At 42.3% G+C, this 22,122-nt stretch overlaps 1 protein-coding gene across 5 annotated transcripts in view; it reads right to left on the reverse strand.

The window, feature by feature from the left end:
- The window catches only part of dock11 (dedicator of cytokinesis 11), a 272,082-nt gene that overhangs the window by 134,520 nt on the left and 115,440 nt on the right, over window positions 1–22,122 (reverse strand). For all 5 annotated transcript variants that reach the window (XM_048544154.2, XM_048544150.2, XM_048544152.2 and 2 more), the window contains 8 exons: window positions 15,775–15,854; window positions 15,502–15,689; window positions 15,292–15,357; window positions 13,235–13,327; window positions 13,004–13,127; window positions 11,116–11,237; window positions 4,296–4,382; window positions 4,062–4,151 (listed from right to left, as the gene is read on the reverse strand). In XM_048544154.2, coding sequence (XP_048400111.2) covers window positions 4,062–4,151; window positions 4,296–4,382; window positions 11,116–11,237; window positions 13,004–13,127; window positions 13,235–13,327; window positions 15,292–15,357; window positions 15,502–15,689; window positions 15,775–15,854 — 850 coding nt within the window. The remainder of the gene's footprint in view (window positions 1–4,061; window positions 4,152–4,295; window positions 4,383–11,115; window positions 11,238–13,003; window positions 13,128–13,234; window positions 13,328–15,291; window positions 15,358–15,501; window positions 15,690–15,774; window positions 15,855–22,122) is intronic.

Here is a 22,122-nt window from a genome sequence, read left to right on the forward strand (position 1 = left end):
TAGACCTGAGTCAATGGGAGAAGTTGACCAGGAAAAGATTTTATTCCTTGGAATGTAGGAGAATGAGGAGTGACCTTATTGAGGTATATAAAATCCTGAGAAGCATTGATAGGATGAATGCAGGCAGTCTTTTTGCCAGGGATATGGAATTGAAAACTAGAAAGCATAGGTTTATGGTAAGACAGGAAAAATTTAAGGAGGTCCTGAGGAGCAACATCTTCCCAGAGACTGGTGCGTATATGGAATAGGTTGCCAAACAAAGCGGTTGAGGCAGGTATAATAGCAACATTTAATAAACATTTGGATAGGTACGTGGATGGGAAGGATTTAAGAGGGATACAGGCCACATGCGGGCGATTGGAACTAGCCAAGTGGGCAATGTGGTCAGCATGGACCAGTTTGGGCCGAAGCGCCTGTTTCCATGCTGTGTTACACCATGACACCAAGAATGGATGACAATTGCTGGCCAAGCCAGTAGTGTAGATATTCTGCAAATGCTTTTATTTTTAAAAGAAGTTTTGGGATAGAATTTCAATGAATAGGATTGACAAAACAAAGTCGGGGCATGATTATTTGTAATTGGGGTGGTAAGGATTGGGTGCGAGGGATGGTTTGAAGAGCATAAAGCAAGTTGGTGTTGGAGTGTTGGGTTTCAGGCTGCTGAAAGAGATTGCAGAGGAGATGGAAAGCAAGAAGGAAGAGGGGGAATCATCAACAAACAGCAGGATTTTGAATTCAACGGAGTGGATGTAGTGGTCGTAGCAAAATCAAAGAGAGCACTAACTGAGCAGCAGACACACACATTTGTTGACCATGCCGAGGTTCACCCTGAACTAATCACTGACCAATTGCAATTTCCACAGGATGAAATTGCAGAAGGATCATGCTGTCTGACACTAACCAATCCGTCTGGACGAGTGAACTAAGCAAATGGAATTCCCACATATGGACTAGAGTACATCTGGGAAAGAAAACAAAACTGCTGTTAAATATTATGTTTACATGCAAACCATTTTTCGTCAGCTCATGATGAATTTCATATTCTGTTTCTTTTAGAACTGTCAAAGCCACATAGCTGGACCATTCACGAGTTGACTGAATGTAACAGAAATATTTACTTCTATAGCTGGAGTTGTGTGATTTGTTTTGTGTCTGTGTTCATAGATATGGGGTAAGTGTGCTGGGGTGTACATTTTTATTCCTTGTGTTTGTGAATCCATATTTTCCTAAGCATGCGTGTTTAAAGGTGCATGCATATTCTGAGTAAAAAAGAATCTGGATTTTTGTAGTGCTTTTCAAAATGTCACAAATCACTTTGCAACTGTTGACAAACATGACCCAATGCTTTGGCTGGTGTATCTTGAAATGAAGGGCTAAAGAAATCAGAGGGCACGAGGAGAATGCGGGAATAGGGTATGGAGGTGAATGATCAGCCATGATCACACTGAATGACACAGCAGGCTCGAGGGGCTGAATGGCCTTCTTCTGTTTCTATTTTCTATATTCCTATGAGTGGTGATATGCCACTTTGATTCTCTGATAGCAGAGAGTTGGGGGCTTCTTTTGTTCTCCAATATGGTTCTGTGAGATATTTGTATTATGGTTCTCTTTATCAATTCACTCACAATCACTCTATGTTTACTGTAGCACATTTCAATCATTCATAACTCTTTACTAACTCACTCACAAGCATACTATGTTTACTATACTGTGTTTCTATTCACTCGTTCATAAAATTGCATTTAACTCAATTAAGTATCACATCCAAACTATTACTCCTTCTTCACACCTTTCAATTCTTATCAGGTCCATGCTGCAAGCAGTCTTTAGACTTGTTTCTGTATCAAAGGCTACCCCTGAATAACACAGTAACCTACTCAGAATAATGTCATCCTCACCATCGTGTCTCCATAACTCACTCAAAATGTTGGAAAGATTATAATATTAATTTAGCCCTTAGCAACCATCTCTCAGGACCTGAATAGGTTGCAGAACATCAAAACAGTTTTCTTCACTCGTACTTACATTTTAAATACATATTAAATAGGGGTGCTACCCTTTAAGAAATTTACTATCAAAACAACGTTTCCGTGAGCCTGCATGAATGAATGTGTAAGAACAGTCAAAACTGGCAATAGCAAATGAAATCTCACGACCCAGCTGCCGGAGATCAGTTTAATATCCTCAATACTTTCATTTAGCACACATATAATTTCTCACTTATTTAGATCATACAGGTCTTGTATCTTCACTAACATTACTAGTTTTAAAGACATAAAACCTCTTAATTATGCAAGCTCAGACTGGACAGATACTCTAATCCCATCAGGAGTAACAGCCAGCATTTAGCAAGTACTTCAACCATCTCCTGCTTTCCCAGGACAGATGTAATACAAAGTTGTGTACAATAGATGCAACTATGTGGCACTGTAATGCTAAAATTTTAATGTATGTAACAACAGTACATAAAAGAGGCCTCTATAAAACTGTCCTTTGGATTCCACCACTACTCTGAAATGTGCTACTGCGGATGTTCAATAAAGAGGCTATTTTTGCCACTCACTGATCTTTGTCGCTATTGAACACGATCCCACAGTTTGCTGCAGTTAGGGTTTAATCCTACACTCTGGGCTAATTAAGACAGGCCGATTGGTAGCATCAGAGCTTTTGATATAACACAGTTTGCATGAAAGTTATGGATATTTGTTTACAGGAAGGCCAGAATTGAGAGATGGTCCTAGTACAGGAGCAGTCAATGGACTTGGGCTGAACGCTCTGGTCATGTGCATGAAGAAAACAAAGATAATTTCCACTAACTTAAGGAAACTGTCAGATGGATATTTGGAAACAAAAAATTCAAGCGTTCCACTTTTGAACAGAACTCACACCTCGGCATTCCTGCGGACAAAAAATGGGGTGAATGTCTTGAACCTGTGTGGACAGATTGAGAAACTAGCTCTGTTTTTGCTGGAGTTTAAAGGAATGAGAAGCAATTTTACTTGAACGTCTGAACTATTTTGAGACCTCAATAGGGTAGAGGATGACAGAACCGGTGGCGGGGTCTAGATATCAGGACTCAGGAAGAGGATTCAGCCATGTAGGACTGTGACAAAAAGGTGCTATTTGAGTTGTGAACCTTTGGACTTCTTGTACCAGACAGCAGTTGATGCTCAGGGATCGGGTATATTCGAGATTGAGATCAAAGGATTTTTGAATATTAGAGGAGGCAAGGGATATGGAGTAAGAACAGAAACGCGCTGCTGAGATTAACCAGACACGATCTTACGGAATAGGGTTGAAAAATATGGCACACATTATTTTTCTGTGTAATAATTTGCAGCAAGTTGCCATAAACAACAGTTAGTTTAATTGAAGGTGTAGGTGTGTCTACACTGTGTGAGCATTCAAAGGCACACATCTGTCCTCATTAACACAAGCACTCAGACAATTTGGTTCAATTCAATTCCAGTAATGTTCCCTTTACTTTGTCTAGCTTTGAAAATACCCACAAACTGTTCACAGAAAACAGGCATGCACTCCTGAGACTGCACTGCACACAATGTCAATATCCGTCCTCAGTTACAACAATCGCAGCATCAGCAGAAAGCGTTTCTCCCTTCCCCCTTGTGGCACTTAGCCTGGAGTCAGCTGGTAAATTAAATCATTCCTGAGCTTTGACTCAATTCACTATAGTGTGATGGGCTGCTCTTTATTTTCCTTTAAGACGCTTATCACTATATGTTCTCACAAAAAATTATTTTTAGATCATGAAACTAGAACCTGGCTCTTTCTTGAATGCAGCAAAGTATGTGGGATCTTTGCTGAATCTTTGTTAAAAAAAACAGTCCACCTTCAGTCAGATTTGCATAAAGGAGAGACATTACATTTCATAACTACTGCAGAGGGTGTCTCATCCAGGAGCAACACTGCCTGAGGACTGTCTTTGCTTGCTTTGAGTCATGCTGTTTGTTACACATTAGCCTATCCTGAGCTGGTTTCATCTCAAAATGACTGCAATCAATTACTTACACCACAGAAAGCGAGTGTACAGAATGCACTACCTTCAAGTATTTCACAAGGTCACCTGCGATCTCCTGTGACGCTGATTGGCTTGTCTGACAATGGTGAAAAAAACTGTGCAAGTACTGGTCCTGTAAACAAAACAGAAATTACCAGATAGACACATGGTAACCGCAAGAACTGGACATATTGTCACTTGAATAGTACATGATTGTACACAACACATACGTGTCAGCAGAGGAATCTATGTATTGAACGTCATTAAATCTACTTACCTCTGTGTAAATGGCGGACACCAAATGATTTTTAACTTTCAATAAAGATTTTCCGCCATCTACCCATTTAATATCAGGAATTGCATGCTGCAGAATTAAAGAAAAATAGAATCAGATCTGTGTTTAAATTGTACTTCACAATATTCCAAATGCATTGAGTGTAATGAGCTACTTTGCTGTTTGGGCTTGGTATCCATTTGCACAGGTATCGTCAATGGTGTTGGTTGGGGGAAAAATGTTAGTCAGGATGCAGAATTCAAATTACACAGGGCAAAGAGTGAAATAATCACCAGGAGTCTCAAAATAGCCCATAAAAAGAACAAATTGATTGCAAAATAATTGGGAAAAGTCACCCACAATATATCAAGGATTTAGAATATGTGAGGAGCTGCTCCACCAATCACAACTTACATCTCTTCTGTGCTGACCAATCTTCGAGAGACAGAGTCGATGGTGGTGATTAGAGGCGGTAGAGCAATTATACTGAACACCATCAGTAGAATTGTGACCGAGAATCTACGCCTTCCAGGAGGTTAAGGAAAGGAAGCAGAGATAGGAAAATAAAAAGCCAAGGGAGGAAGTGGCCCAGTAATGAGGCTGGAAGCAAGATTCAGGCAACCATAAATGCTGCCACAATCAGGGATGTCTTCACAGGTTAAGGTCAAGGTCAGGGTAGGCAGTCACCAGGGAAAAGATCAATCCCATTTTTATTTTCTCCTCAATATAAAGCTTTCTTATTGACAGAGTCATTGCATCTATGGTAAGAGAGGAGCTAAAATATCAAAGTGATTCCAACTGGAAGTGTGCAAGGGAAGGTGAGCACATAATCTTATATAGCATGAGAGAGAGAGAGAGAGAGAGAGGTAGACCTCAGGCCTGTAACAATGGGAGTTGCCAGGAGGGTCTCTCACCTTCACAGCCCTCTAACCACATTCAATGAGAAAGGATTCCACTGCCCCTCACTCTTACCCAGGAGCATTGAAGCAAGGGGATTATGACATTAGACACTAATACAGTGTTGAGCTTGCCACTGTGATTTATATCTGGCACACTTTATCTGTGGAGACTACAATTTAAAACAAAAATAAAAACTGCTAATCAGTATTCTGGGCACATATGAGGTATTTTTAGAATAGCCTTGATGTTATAAAATTGTTCACAGCACCCATTACGATGAAAAAAGTTTTATGGAAGGTAATTGACTTTATAGTATTTAGTTATAGTATTTACAGCATGTCATCAAAAACGCAAAGTGATGCTGCCTATCTGAAAAAAAGTCTCCAAAGTGACTGTGCTTCAAATCTACTTTAAAAAAACATAAATTAGACCAGATGTAGCCATTTCATAAATTCCTTAACACATGAGATGACAATTTGGCCCATCATGTCTACCAAATCCATGAAAGAATGATTTCAGTTCCAGACCCTGCTCTTTCCCATTACATTACTAACTTTTCTTCAAATATGTATCTCTTTTAAAAGGTCCAACTGAGCCTGCTTCTGAGCACATGATAAATTAAAGTTTTGTTGATACATGTTGTTATCCAACTAAAGAAGGAAACTGTAAGAAAACAAGAGTATGAAGTTATGTTACTGTATGACTGTATCACATGAGAACGAGCAAAGGAGCCCCTGAAAATCAAACTGGAACCCAGGAAATTCAAAATTCTGCAGGAAAATCTCAAGAAGCCGCTTTGAAACAAAAAAAAATTGACCCCCTGTGGGACAGCAGGCAAACTCATTGACCTTTTAAGAGTGTCATGGCTTTTTCAATAGTTCTTCTAAAGTAACAGATGATATCCGTGTTAAAATCCCTTATCAAACATGATGCAAAATTTCCTCAGTCACCCCACAGCACTCGACACGCTCTGGCTCCATAATCAGGCTTCAAAATGTGACTTTTGAAATCACAGGTCAGATTTTCACCGAGACATGTCAACAAGGATAACAGCAAGTAAATACAAACAAATACCACCACTTTTTAACCGACTGTAAATTTACTTATTACTATTTACTGTGAATTTAGTATAGTTCTGAAGGCTTAAATCTCTCCAGAGTATTGTAGGATTGGACTGTAACTTTATTCAGCAACATCATAGAATTGCTGCAGTGTGGAAACAGGCTATTCAGACCAATATGTCCACCCTGCCCCTCTGAAGCGCATCCCACCGAGACCCATTCCCCTACCCCTGCATTTCCCTTGTCTAACCCACCTAACGTAAACATCCCCGGGCACTATGTGCAATTTAGCATAGCCAATCCACCCACCTGCACATCTTTGGACTGTGGAAGGAAACAGGAGCATCCAGAGGAAACCCACGCAGCCACAGGGAGAATGAGCAAACTCCATACAGGTAGTCGCCCAAAGATGGAATCGAACCCAGTTCTTTGGCACTGTGAGGCACCAGTGCTAACTACTGAGCCACTGTACCACCCACAATGTATTCTGTTGAGTATATTCATTACCTGAGAGAGACAGTATTAGGTTTGATACACATCCTATCTGTGACCAATTTGGTTTTGAAAAAAGTAACAATTTGCTTCAGTGCTCCTGAATCACAGGAAAAATAAATTGAGTGCTCATGTTCATTACTTAGTAGCCCCTGTCGTGAACACAGAAATAGTACAGTTATAGATAACAAAGTGTGGAGCTGGATGAACACTGCGCGCCAAGCAGCATCTTAGGAGCACAAAAGCTGATGTTTCGGCTGACCCATCATCAGAAAACGGGGACAGGGAGAGGGTTCTGAAATAAATAGGGACAGGGGGAGGCGGATCGAAGATGGATAGAGGAGAAGATAGGTGGAGAGGATACAGACTAGTTAAAGGGGCGGGGATGTAGCCTGTAGAGGTGAGTGTAGGTGGGGAGGTAGGGAGGGGATAGGTCAGTCTGGGAAGGATGGACAGGTCCAGGGGGCGGGATGAGGTTAGTAGGTAGGAAATGGAGGTGCGGCTTGAGGTGGAAAGAGGGGACAGGTGAGAGGAAGAACAGGTTAGGGAGGTGGGGATGAGCTGGGCTAGTTTTGGGATGCAGTGGGGGGAGGAGAGATTTTGAAGCTTGTGAAATCCACATTGATACCATTTGGCTGCAGGGGTCCCAAGCGGAATATGAATTGCTGTTCCTGCAACCTACAGGTGGCATTGTTGTGGCACTGTAGGAGGCCCAGGATGGACATGTCAATAAGGAATGGGAGGGGGAGTTGAAACGGTTCGTGACTTAGAGGTGCAGTTGCTTATTGCGAACTGAGCGTAGGTGTTACGTAGCCCGTCAGAATTAATATCTGAACCCCTGATGATCAAGATTGTTGGACAACTAGAATATTCAACAGACCCTCTGTACAGACTGTGCCATCCGTTAAAATACCAACATGAGAATTTAGGCTCTATTTCAAATAGATTGATCTGAAAGCTGCATGCAGGTTTGTTTCATTACGGATGGCTTCATATTTTGATATGATGTGGATCCAATAGACTATTTGGGCCAAGACTGCCAGACACTAACCCTCACAACAAGCAAGTATCCAGCACACACTCTTGGGCCATGACTATATGTGGATGCAGAATTGCGAGAGCGAGAATATTGCAGCACAACAATATTGCGTGACCTAAAGTCAACCAGGGCCCTGAGTCAGGAGGAATAGTGACACAACAGAACACAATTGTGTAGCAGAGTTGAAAAACTGCAGTTACTCTATCCTTCTGATTACAGCTAGATACCTCATTCATGCCTTGACCAATACAATCAATAGTGCCACAACTGGGATCGTTAACTAAACTGACACATGCTGTACTCCCTGTTCTTGGTGATCTCCATGCAATAGCAAATAACCAGGATGATTCACTAGCCTTGGATGAAAGCCATGCAAAATCCAAGTTATATGAAGAAAAGCCAAAAGAACTGCAGGTGCTGTAAATCAGGAACAAACACAAAGTCGCTAGAAAAGCTCAGCGGGTCTGGCAGCATCTGTGGAGGAATAAACACAGTTAATGTTTCAGGTCTGGTGACCCTTCTGGCTGATTTCATCATTATCTTGGGCAACCTCTCTTTCTTCTCACATGACACAGTACTGCACAGTAATAACTGTGACACTATCAACAAAAGACACCTTAACTTTAACCAATTAATCAGCAACATGAAAATTCCATGGAAAAGAACTTAGAATGGGATTAAAGAATCACATGATTTCATGCTTTTAGGCCACCGATAAAATATATGAGCATTGCTGTTGGGAGGTAGGAGTCATCAAGGACTTTGGGCTATTTACCGGAGTAAAAGCTTCAATAAACTCAATCATGACGATTCAATTTAAAACACTACAGCCTCTCAAGAGGAGTGAGCGGGAACGGTGTTACTTGATACATAGTCATAGTTTGCCACAGCAAGATGAATGTGGTTAGTGAGCAGTTGGCCTACATTTGGTCACATCAGTTGAAGGATGAATATTGACCAGGAATTGTTTCTTCATTGTTCATTTACTGTATTTTACAGAGCCTAAATTGAATGGTCAATCTCCTAAAACATAGCACTCTCTCACAGCTACATTGAAATGTTAGCTTAGATTAGATGTTGTGTATGAATAGCACGCAATGTTGCATTGATGTCCATTGATAAATATTCCTCTCATCTTTTAGTATATTTTCTTTTTCCCAAGGTACCTTATCGCAGAGCGGCTATTTAACCCAGTATGGATCCCTTAATCATCCCAAATGATATACCCCCAACTTGTGCCTGTCTCTTCTTACCAATGTTACCCTTGAGTGTTACCTGATCCTCTCTATTCTCTCCATCCTTTTCTTTTTTATAGCTCTGTAAAATTCCTCTAGAAGGACAGGAGGAACATGGACACACGTTCCACCAATTTCAATAAATAACATCCTTTCACGAGTCCATTCCTCAGGAAATTGTCTTGACCAGAGTCAACCTGCCTGGTTTTAACTGAAATGAATCTCAGCAATTAACGCTCAGTCATCATTTAACTGACGCATTCTTCATGGATGTGCCTCCGCCGATCAAAGTCCACTTGCTATCCAATCAGCACTGTCTTCTCACAGGTTATAAAGTGATATTCTGTGCCTTTTCTTGCAAACTTACTGAAGACTATCCTCACCAGAACCTGTCATAGGCTACCAAAACTAATTCATTCACTGTTCTGTATTTATAAATATGACAAATAGAAATTATGTTTAAAAACCCTCCAGACAGAAACCTAAATAGTAGACTGGTATTTTATTCTTACTATTTTCGTGTGTTTTTTTAGAATGTAAAACGAAATGAAAAAGGAATAACTCCAACTGGAAAAGATCAGTCAGCATTCTAGTCTTGGATATCCAGAGTTCTGTCTTCACTGTCTGTATCAAGTCCCAGCTGAGATTCAACTTCCCTTAGCTCAGAATCAGAAATAACAACACCATTATCTCGGACTTCCACTGTTCCTCCGAGTCTATCCTTTCCTTCATTGCCCCCATTATCACATCTGAAGTTCATTCTTTGTATTTGACTTCAGTGCTGTTTTAAACTCTATTGAGAGACTGGCTATTTCCTCCACTCAACCTTTGCCTATTTCAACCCTCCATTCCTATTTTACATACCTTTGCCACTCCAGCTTTGATTATACCAAGGTTTCCTTTACTTCACCAATCTGCTGCTTGCCCATCACTCACTCATCCTCACCAACCTATGTGGGCTCTCTAACCCAAATGTTAAATTTAGAATCCTCAGCCCATGAACTCCTCAACCCTATACTTCCTCTTAGAATGCTTGCTCTTTGATTCCTGCATCATGCCCATTGTTACTGATGTGGTGCAGGGAAGGTACAAAGAAACTTCAAAGGTTTCAAGTCCAATTTACTGAAACTCCTTCCCAAAATCTTTGTACTTCTTCCTCCCATTGTCAAGAATCCTTCTGAAATCCATTTTTTCAATTAAGCTTTCAGTTACCCTTGAATGACCTACTAATTGCTGTCTTAGTAGCTTTTTCATTTTGTCTATTTGCTGCAGTGTCATGCAATGGTCCTTATGCTTACACGCATGTGGGATTTTATTGGTGTCTACTCTAGATGTTAAAGGAAAACCAGAAGGAATCAGAACGCAACACAGACAACTTTGCTGGAGAATACTGCATTGCCCTAAGGTCCTGTAGCTGAACACAGCTATAAGAGCACATTCAAATTTACTCCAATCAACTGGCTGCAGTATTACCTCACGTTGTCCTGCTTGCCAAATATCACACAACTACCGTGTTCCAGGAACTGAAAAACATCACAAGCAGCGTAGACTTCCACAAAGATTTCAAAATCAACAGCAGGAAAACCAATGAAATCACAGTGACTTTTCTAGGGAATAGCAGTTTTTCATCATAAAACTAGCATCCACCCACAATGCAGATGGATGGAAACGTGGGATGCATGGAGCTTAAGTGCCAACATCTCATCAATAAGCCAAAAAGTTAGATCCCTGTCTCTTTAGGGCAATGGACAGTGCTCAATCCAATCCCCACAGAGATGGACAATCCATCCATCTGCTCCAATGCTGCTAGGTGAGAGATAATCAGAGTGTGAAAGAGGCCAAGAGTCTCAGTCCACGGCACAGATCATATCAACCTGTGACAGGGTTGTCTACTGCCCACTAAGATCAAAGAAAGGGGGACCATTTTCCTCCACGCAGCAACACAACTCATTAAATAGAGGCAAATTGGAGAGCCCATTGTAGTATTGTTAAGCAAATATCTGCACATTCCATACTCAAACAGAAACACCAACAATTACTACAATGGAGACAGGGAACACTTACACATGCTCCTTTTATTTCACCGCACACCTCACCTTCTTGTTCTCTGGATCGTGGTGGCCCAGGTATCCAGGAGGAAGATTAGACGACACGGACAAATGTTGCTCAGATGTCACCACTCTTCCATCTTTCATTAATGGCTGCCAGGCATAACCAACTAAACAAGGTACAAAAAAACCTGATCACAAAGAATGTAGCATTTGGGGTCCCTGGAACAGCATGTAACAACATTAATAAGACCCCAGATTCCAAACTACCTTCTTACGTTTAGACTTTGATTTTAAAAGTTCCAAAACATACTCTCCACTACCAACACAACAAAAGTAAACAAGAAACCACCCTCACTTTCAGACTATTGAGCAGTGTAAACATTGCAAACCAGTCCAGCAGAAGTGAGCTAATCTGATTAACATTTAATAAGGATGATGAAAGTCTTCAACTCTACTCTAGACATGAAAGTTAGATCTAACGCGATGTATGGTGACAAATTTATATAACAAAAACAAAGCAAAGCCATCCCTTTTTTAGCAATATGCAACGATAGAGTGGAAAATGATGGAAGAAATGCAATCTTATCCAGTATTTGTGGAGAGTGAAACAGTTAAATGCGCAAATCCAATATGAATGAGAAGGTCATGTTGGAATCTAAAGTTAACTGTTTCTGTCTCTGCTAATGGAGAATTTCTGTAGCACCTTGTTTTTGTTTCAGATCTCCAACATCCATAGTATTTTGCTTCTAACCCTATTCAGGACTTGATGTATCTCTCTGCAATACTTTATTCCCTCTGTCAGCATCATTTGCATGTTTCTTATCTGACTGAATGAATGTACAATACAGAAAACTGTACCCAATCTAAACTTCCATTAACTTCCTCCAAACACCACAGGACTGACAACACTGTGCAGACAGGCTGTTAGAAAGTGTGATGGACATTAATGTAAGTCACTGCCTCCCAGGATAAAACAAAATTTACATTAACATTACAGTAAAATAATTCTGTGCGCCTGACATTAAGTAGCAGCAAAAGCACTGAGTAGGGAGAAGTGTATGGAGTCCTACAATCACGTGAGAGGGTTGCCTGACTTTCAGTTTACTTATTTCAACACTGCTTTAAGATAACATTTTGGGCCTTTTAAATAAAGAATTAGCATTTACAAATGAAAAATAAATTAACTAAACCACAAGCACAAATTCAAATTGGAGATTACGATATAGTAGCCATTACTGAGACAAGGCTGCAGGATGAGTAGCACTGGGAACTAAGTATATCAGTTTATAAAGTTTACAGGACAGACAGGGAAAACAGTTAAGGAGGCAGAATAGCCTTACTGATTGGAAACAAGTTACTTCAATGGTGAGGGAGGATATGACGAGGAGAAAGCGTCCAAATGAAAGCTTGTGACCCAAAGTGCCACTAGGAGGCTGCTAAATTAAAGCCCGTGGTATTAGGGGTAGGTAGTGGCAATAGATAAGGGATTGGCTGACTAGCAGAATGCAGAGTGTATGGATAAAGGGGCCTGGCAATGTATTCCAGAGTCCCACCCTACATCTCTGTGTAAAAAAAAACTTGCTCCTTCATGTCTCCTTTGAACTTTGCCCATCTCACCTTAAATGCATATTCCCTAATATTAGACATTTCAACTCCGGGAGAAAGATTCTGACTGTCAACCCTACCTGGGCATCTCATAATTTTGTACATCTCTATCAAGTCCGCTCAATGCCATATAAATCAATCCAAGTCTGGAGATTTACTTAAATGTATTGCCACAACTAGAGCTCTCAACCTGTTCATCACTAGCCCAGTGGGCTAACAGGCCCCATGTCAAACAACAAGTTTCACATGTGACGATATTCAAAGTGAGGAAGAGGACAATGTAGGCACAATTTCAGGATTACTTTTAGTCACATGTTTTCACACTTACCCTGTGACTCAATATTTTCCCGTTTCTTTGTTGTGCCTTTGGTATTTATCTCACAGCTGATGTGGTAAAATGTGAACAGGAGGTGATGCTTCTCATGGAGATGTACAGGCAGCTCAATTTTAATCTATAAGAATACCGAAACACAAAGCAATAGGACACCCAGCATCAGAAGTTGTGGACAAGCTTGTAGAATTACATTTTAAACAGCAAATTAAACAGGAGCTGACTTACCTCATTGTAGAACTCCGGGCACTGTTGATGGTGCACAACCGTTGCACAAGCTTTGGTTGTGAACACATGGTCACCCGGTTTTCCGTAGATACACTAAGGGCAATTGTTAAAAGGTTAACATTCCAAGTTTCAGTTTAAGTCTTTTTGACACATAGTACAACATTACACTCTCACAACAAATGTGTGGTACTTTGTCTGGGATCAGCGGCACACCAACAGGATAATATAAGTGATCGAATTGCAAAACTGTCAAAGTGGGATCAGGGACCGGGATAAAAATCACAGGCCCCGAGCACTGATCTAGCAATCGCCCCCTCCAACCTGAGCACAGCATGCCACTTAGAGCCTAATTAATGGGTCCTGATATGCCCACTGTCCCAGGCCCTGCATTATTAAACTGAAATAACAGATCCACATACCAAATTCAAATGGCCAGTACATATCTATCAAAAATACCGTCTTAAGAAGAAGAGGTGGCCATTCAGCTCCTCAATCTTGTCCTAACATTCAGTCAGATCATAGCAGCTTTGGACTTCAACTCCATTTACCCATATTAGCTCCATATCCTTCATTATCCTCACTCATCAAAAATCAAAGTCTGGAAAACTTCATTTTTCTCTCCCCCGGCCATGTCTTTTGATCTCGGGGGCGGGGGAGGGAGAGGGGTGGTGGTGTTGGGGATAGTGGGGAGAAATCTATACTTCTACTTTTCTTCCTATTTCGAATGTGCAAGAAAATGGTTCCTAATTTTGTTCCAGTTTTAGGATTGGTCCCCTTCATTCTACATTTTCCCATCAGATAAAATAGGAGAGATAGAGTCAATCTTTTCAATCCAGGATTGAGAACCAGTTTATTATAGGCAGGGGGTGGGGAGGGTGGTGGTGTGGTTCAGTATACAGAGGCCATGAGAATCTCTCCATTCACCACAGAGCCAACACTTGTCTAATTTTAAGAAAGGCCTGCTAACTGAAGTGCCTAATACTTACTGACAACCAAACAAGTACTTCCCAGGATCACGGGCTCCTGGGGCAAAGTCCCAGCTGTCAAGAGCTGCTGACCACAAGCACAACTGAGGAGATAGAGGTTACTGCCAGTATGACATTCCCCCTTCCGAGGCCAAGGATTATCATTATCCATAACATCCAGGAACATTGACTCCAAAGGATTTTTTTCCATTCCCTAAGCCAGTCAAAGAGACATTGGAGCACAATGGGAGAGTTAGAAGTTCCATCCTCAGGACATAATGGTCATGGAAATTGTACCATTAAGCGGCCAAACAAGTTGATTATTAATCTATAAGATCTACAGGTGGTAAAAACAGGAGAGATTTCCAGCCAGCTAGAACCATGTGGTAGATGCAGTACCACAGTTTCTTCACATGAAGAGAATCCATCTCCAAGTTCCTGCTGTGAATGAGCCTCATCCTTGTTCTGAGAAACTGCCACACACTCATCAGCCTGGCCATGGACAACGGGGCTGGAGGACTCTCCCACAACGGATTTACCTGGGCTGGAGACAGGAGGTGCCAAATTTCCTGCCCAAATTTTCCCTACTCTCTCCTTAGGCTTCTCCACTCTTGCATGGAAGGTGGGTGTGTCAGTGGCAAGGCTGACTTTTGATGTCCACCCCTAGTTTCCCTTGACCTCCAGATCATCCCAGAGCATGGTTATGAGTTAACCGTATTGCTCTGGGTCTGGAGATATGTGTAGGCCAGGCTGGGCTAGGACTGCAGATTTCCTTCTCTAAAAGACATTAGTAAACCAGATGGGTTTTTCAATGACAGTGGCAGTCTTGATGGGCTGAATGACTGTTCCAATACTGCAGATCAGAGTCTTTGCACACTAACTCTTCACAGAGCATCCCAATTAGATCCACCCATCCCTGTAACCCCGCATATCCCACGGCTAACCCAACCCACCTGGCCTGCACATCCCTGGACACTGGAGAACTCAGCATGGATTATCCACGTAACCTGCACACTTTTGGACCATGGGAGGAAACCTATGCAGAGAATGTGCAAACTTTGCATAGTCAATCAAGACAGCCGTCTCACTTACCTTCAATGGTCGCGATTTATCTCCATCAGAGTCCCTGACCTCGACATAGACCGCAATGTTTCTTGCCTGGGATGTGGTGGGGGTGCGTGTGGTGTAGAAAGACAGAGACAGGCAGATAGGCAGTCAGCTAAATACTTAGTGACTGGTATTAGAAAATTCTGATCTTTTTCTACAAGAAAATTCAGTACACAATTATTCAGCCTACAATACCTTCGCAAAAGCTTTCTGGTTATCATACTTGAGCTGAATGGGGTAAACGTATAGGTGGTTCTTGAAACCTGTGAAGGGGTACATATATTTTGCGATATTGGGAACAAATTCTTCCACCTCAAAGGACACACAGCTGCAGCTGCTCTCCTCGAACGGTTTCACAGGCATGTAAGATGATGTCACACAATCTAAATGAGCCAAAAGAGTGGGAATTTTATGGTCAAATTGCTTTCAAATTATTTTCAACATAAAATGGAAGCGGGCTGTACTCACTAGAAATATCTGGAGGAACACACTCGATGGCGACGTCGAAATTCCCTGGAATCACCTGAAGTTTCGACATCTTCTCTGTCCTATGACAATACACAGTGAAATGTAAATTGATGTAATAATGACTGTACATGATCCAATAGTAACCTTAATCAACAGAAATTATTCACCACATACAGCAAGACCATTTCATTGGACGCTGGGGTCTGCAATGTGTGGGACCAGACATATTTGTAGATCTGAGTAGATAGGCAGGGCAGAATGAGTGAACCCCACTACATTTTCAAGACATGAAGCAATAGGTTCCACTATCATTGGTAAGTCTGACAGCCAATCATATTTATCATTGCTCTTGGCTCTATCTCTTAAACATTACTAAATGGAGAGTATCTTGTCACTACTTCAATGCTGCTTTATGGGTGCTTGCTCTGCACAAATTGATAGCTGTGTTTTCTGCATACAACAGTGATTACACTACAAACATACCTTTATTGTTCGTAAAACAATTTGTGAGCGCTGAGGTCGTGAACCACGTTGAAGAAATACAATCTGACTTTCTCCTTTGAACTTAGTATCCGACCTTCCCATGATTTGTGTTTGGGTTGCTAAACCAAATGACAATCAACAAGTTTCTCTATCTTTGGCCAAATGATACAACATTACACCAAGCTGCCACATTATCATTAAATGCAAATGTTTGATTGTATTAAATACAATTCCATTCTGAAGGCAGTTATACTGTGTGGCTGACCGCCAACATCCTGGAGATCCCAGTCAGTTAAGCCCATGTACATTGATAGGAGTTGTGAAGCACTAATAGGCAATCTCTTAGTTAATGGAGAATGAGAGGCAGTGCGATATCAGAAAGATTACAAAAGCAGGAACGAGCCTGTTCAAGTTGATAATTCTGATGATTGTGTCATTCTGTGAGTGATCAGACCAATATTAGATAGAGAGCTCTCAGATGAAATCAAGTGAACAGTAGAGGGACCAAGAAGTTAGTGCATGGATCTCTTAGTGTGCCTGATGTCACTGTTATAATACATGTAAACAGAATACAGTTCAGTAGATTCAATATAATAATATCCAGTTTTTGTCATCTCATATGTTGGGAGATACAGAATGCTGGAAATAGGTTTTGAAGGCAAACAGAAAAGCCATTAGTTATCACAGTAGGCTTAGCAAAACACCAGAAAAATGTAGAATTTAACAAGGATGGCTAAATTAGTGAAGGATCTTTTTTAAAAAGAGTTTTTCATCTGTTACCCAAATTGTCCAGCAGCTATCATTTTTCTCTTTCATGCTGTTTGGGGAGACACAGTCAGGAAATTGCAGACATCGTCACTTACTCAGCTGGAACTGAACGATACAGAATCAGAGCTAGAGGCCTTTACTGAGTACGTATAAAACAGTGAGTAGTGACAAAATGCACAAATATCAACGCTAAGGCAATTTCCTGGAATAGTTTGAAAATAGGCTCTGGTAAAGTAGCCAACAGTCAAATAGGACATCTTTTTCTCCATTGTATTATCGTGGACATTGAGGTCAAGGTCGATATCAGTAGAAACAGCACTTTCAGTGTCATTGTCAATTGCCTTACTGTTCTCTTGATGAAGGCATGTCATTCATATTTTTCTTGAAAATGAACTGCAGTCTGCGATGAATCTGCTCGAACTGGCTCGATCCATGGATTCACAACTGCCACACATTGTCATAGGGCAAAAGGGCACATTTCAGACTAAGTGGTGCCACTACTCATAGCCTGAGTCCATCCAGAAGACATTTCATGATTTGAATCTGTCTTGTTTAAACAAGGATTCTGATTGTCTCAGACCACAATTAAACACTGCCCCCACCCCAACCCCCAAGCATGGAGATTCCCTCCGGGCAAATGTCTTCAACCCAATAACATAGATTAGAGATAATCAACCCAAACGCAGCAATATATCTGGAAAACGCAAGACAGACATGTCAGTCTTTTTTGTTTAATCTTCAAGTGCTCTCTGCCAAAAGATAAGGCAGGAACAGCAACCTCTGTGCCTTCAGATTAGGAGACTGCAACAAAATCAGATTTCCAATCCAGCTCAGTTTCAAATCCAGCAATACTGCAAATTGACTTACTAGTCATGAGAGTAGAAATATTTACATCTATAGAAAGACCATCTCTTTGATAGAATCTGGAAACTACTTTGGCTGAAACTACCCTTTCCACCAAACTGTATATTAAAATCACACAGCCTCCTTAGACAGCACCTTCCAAACCCACAACTGCTACAATCTAGAAGGGCAAGGGTAGCAGATACATGGGAACACCACCCCCTGCAAGTTCCCCTCCAAACCACTCATCCTCCTGATTTGGAAATTTTTCGCCATTCTTTCACTGTCATGAGTCAAATCCGTCTCTTTCAGCACTGTCGGTCAACCTACACCAAATGCACTGCAGTAATTTAAGACAGCAGCTCACCACAACCTTCACAGGGGCAACTATGGCTGTGCAATATATGCTAGCCCAGCCAGCAATGTCCACACCCCACAAATTAATAAAATAAACTATACCCCAGAAGTGAAATGCCTTCTTCATTAAGCTTGCAATGTGTTTCGCAGGACACACCAAGCACATGAATTCTGAAATACTTCTCCTGCCTGTAACTTGTAACGGTAAACAATACTCTTTAGCTGCACTTTCCTCGAGTATGTTTCTACATGTGACTGAGCAAGTGGATTAGAGTTTTGGGTGATCCTGTGAACAATTAACTTAATTTAAATCGGAAAAAGCTTATGAAATCTCCACGCACATACGTCAGAAAAATGTGCATCCTAGTTTAAAAACATACAAATTATGGACAGTATAGAGGGAATAAGGGTTTCAATGGTCCTTTCTCACTGTAACCCTGCTGTCAATAATCCCAATGTCAGTTACACTGTCAATAACCCCACAGATGTGAGCACCACCAATATCGTAATGGTCAACAGGTATTGTTAAACCACTCTCCAGCTAGACAGATACGAGAAGAAAGTGTATGAAGGAGGAGAGGAAACACACAATTAACAGATCAGCAGTAAAAAATAATCAACAACAAAATATTTCATCTGGAAAACCAGCGAAGAGGTAACCAAACTGGTCATTGTGGATGAGAAAATAGATATAATCGACTTAGATTTTCAACATGATATTTGGTCAGCAACCAGACGGGTCGTTCAGAGAAGATTACGGCACAAGTAATTAATGGCAATCCAACTAATTGGTTCAAGTAAAATCCTGACTTAGCAATAGAAAGGAATTGTTAAAAACAAAAATGCAACTTGCTCTGCCAGGACATACAGGCAGCTCCCAAAATGATCTATTCCAGGTCATTTGTTGTTGATGCAACTTATGAGAAAAGCAGAACTGAGAGAAGATATGACTGCAGCCTTGAAATGACTGAAAGGAATGGATCAGGAAAATGCAACCAGGTTATTTGACTTTGGGGCTTGAAGTATCAAGTGAATGAGTTTGAATTCAGGAGGAACTCCTTTTTCAGGCCCTCTCTTGGCCTATACATTAATGTGACAGTTGAGGAATAAGAAAAACAATCAATTCTATATCAATGAGTTTCTTTCATGGGTGGCACAGTGGCTCAGTGAGTGACTGTGTGGAGTTTGCACATTCTCCCCATGTCCGTGTGTGTTTCCTCCCACTATCAAAGACATGCAGGTTAGGGTGAATTGGCCAAAGTATCTAGGAGTGTGTAGGTTAGGTGGGTTAGCCAGGGAAATGCATGGTTGCAGGGATAGGGTAGGGGAGTGGGACTGGGTGGGACTGCTCTTCGGAGGGTCGATGTGGACCTGATGGGCCAAATAGACAGCTTCCACACTATAGAGATTCTCTGATTTTTAAAAGCAAGACTGGCAGATGGAGTGATAAAAAAGAGAAGACACTGATTTATAGCAATTGGTAAGAGAATGACGGAGAGGTGAGGAGAAATTTGTTTACAAAATGAATGACTTGGAACGAACTGCCCGAAATAGGTCAGGAACATGCTTGAAAAGGAGATAAAGAAATTCAGAGCTATGGGCGAAAAAGCGGAAGTGAGGCTTTGAGAAAGCTGTTTTAACAAGCTAAGGTGGATACAATGAATGCATTGTGAGACTCTATTACTCAAAGAGCTGAACAAATGGAAAGGAACTATTCTTTAGATGGTTCAATGAAGTTGCCTCAGGATAAACCATAGTCTGTGAAATTAGTGAGCTGATGGGTCAAATAGTTTGTCTTCATTTGACCTTGCTGGTATGTTTCATGAAGATCTTAATTGTCAATCTCTCTACTGTCTTTTGTTTTACACTTAGACACTCACAACCAACACATTGCGTAAGCATGGGCCAGTGCATTTCTGTCAGTCCTGTCTCAAGGCTGGATGTCACTTAGTCAGCAACAACCCCAAGCTATTCTTCAATTAGAAGGTGATGTCTTGTCAAGGTCATTAAGTTTCTGAACAGGCCAATTCCCAACCTGCAGATCTCGAGCTCACAAAGCAGGATATTACACAAGTTTGTCGAGGTCTGCGGTGCAGGATTTTCTTCTTCCCAGCCCTTGTCACCTGCTGCTTTGCCCCAGTGATAAATCACTGGCAGTCAAAGTGACAGACAGCATGAAGGGTACAAACTGTTGCCATTCTGAACGACAGGTAGCAAGGTTCTCCTGCTCATTAAAGACACTGCTGCTTGCTTAAAGGGGAGATACAGAGCATCTCCGAAGCGCTTTCTTCACTCACCCATAAGATCATAAGATATACAAGCAGAATTAGGCCATTCAGCCCATTGGGGCTGCGCTGCCATTGGAGGAATGTTGGCCAGTTCAAAGTTGAGGAGGCAGAAACTCTTGCAGTAGTTTTCGCACATCCAAACACACAGGGTGTGGGACACACATAGATGTGCCCATGAACCTTGCTGCCTTCTTAGAGGCAGACCACCCTCGTTAGCATGGCATGCATTCTGAGCTTTTAAGGTCAACTCTATAGGAAACATGTAGATTAAACCTCCTCTCATGCTTGAAGAGTCACTGCATTACCCTCTTTATACCAGACCACAGAACTGCTCTCTCATTAGGGAGGGACAACAAGTGATGGTTTAACCTGAGTGTCACCATGCCTCAGATAAGGAGAGAAGTTGAGAATGGGGTGTCCATCATGGTAACCTCAGCCAGTGTGGGAAATGAATCCACACTGTTGGCATATATCTGAAACGCAAACCATGCATTCAGCAACTGAGTTAACTTGTGGGAAAGGTATTACTTTTTAACATCGCTGCACAACACAATAAACAGCATCTGTGCCTTCATCATACTTGTGATAAGAAACAGTCAATGCCTGAGATAAACCTCTCCACTAAGCCGAGTGAGTGAATGAGTGCCTGTGGAGCGAGCGGTGCGAGCGACTGCGTGAGTGCGTGTGGTGCGTTTGAGTGCATGTGGCGCGAGCGCACGCGTGTCTGACTGCATGCGGCGCGCCTGTGTGCGTGCGGTGTGGTGTGAGTGCGTGCGTGAGAGAGAGCGTGTGGCGTGAGTGAGAGTGTGCGGTGTGAGCGACTGCGTGTGGCGTGAGCGCGCGACACGCCTGAGTGCATGCATGTGGTGTGAGTGCATACAGCACGCGTGGTGTAAGTGCATGTGATGTCCGTGAGAGCGTGTGGCATAAGTGAGTGCATGAGGCGTGAGTGAGAGCATGAGGCGTGACAGAGTGCGTGAGGCGTGAGTGAGTGCATGAGTGCGTTGCAAGCGAGAGAATGTGCCGCGAGTGAGAGTGTGTGGCATGAGTGCGTGCAGCACGCATGGTGTGAGAGCATGTGGCGTGCGTGAGAGGGTGTGGCATGACAGAGTGTGGCGTGGCGCGATTAAGTGTGTGTGGCGCGAGCGTACGCGTGTCTGAGTGAGTGCAGGGTGCCTGAGTGCGTGCGACGTGGCGTGTGAGAGTGCGTGTAGCGTGTGGCGTGAGCGAGTGCGTGTGGCGTGTGGCGCGAGCGAGTGTGCGAGGCGTGCGGTGTGAGTGAGTGAGTGCACGATGCGTGTGGCATGAGTGAGTGCGCGAGGCGTGAGCGCGCAACTCGCCTGAGTGCATGCATGTGGTGTGAGTGCGTACAGCACACGTGGTGTGAGAGCATGTGGCGTGCGTCAGTGCGTGCGTCAGTGCGTGAGCCACGAGTAAGAGTGCGTGGCGTGACTGTGTGCAGCACGCGTGGTGTGAGGGCATGTGGCGTGAGAGAGAGCATGTGGCGAGATCGAGCGTCTGTGGCGCGATCGACTGCGTGTGTCGCGAGCATACGCGTGTCTGAGTGAGTGTGGGGTGCCCGAGTGTGTGCGGCGTGGCATGAGAGAGT

This window comes from Stegostoma tigrinum, chromosome 15 (assembly GCF_030684315.1).
Source record: "Stegostoma tigrinum isolate sSteTig4 chromosome 15, sSteTig4.hap1, whole genome shotgun sequence".
Classification (NCBI taxonomy): domain Eukaryota; kingdom Metazoa; phylum Chordata; class Chondrichthyes; order Orectolobiformes; family Stegostomatidae; genus Stegostoma; species Stegostoma tigrinum.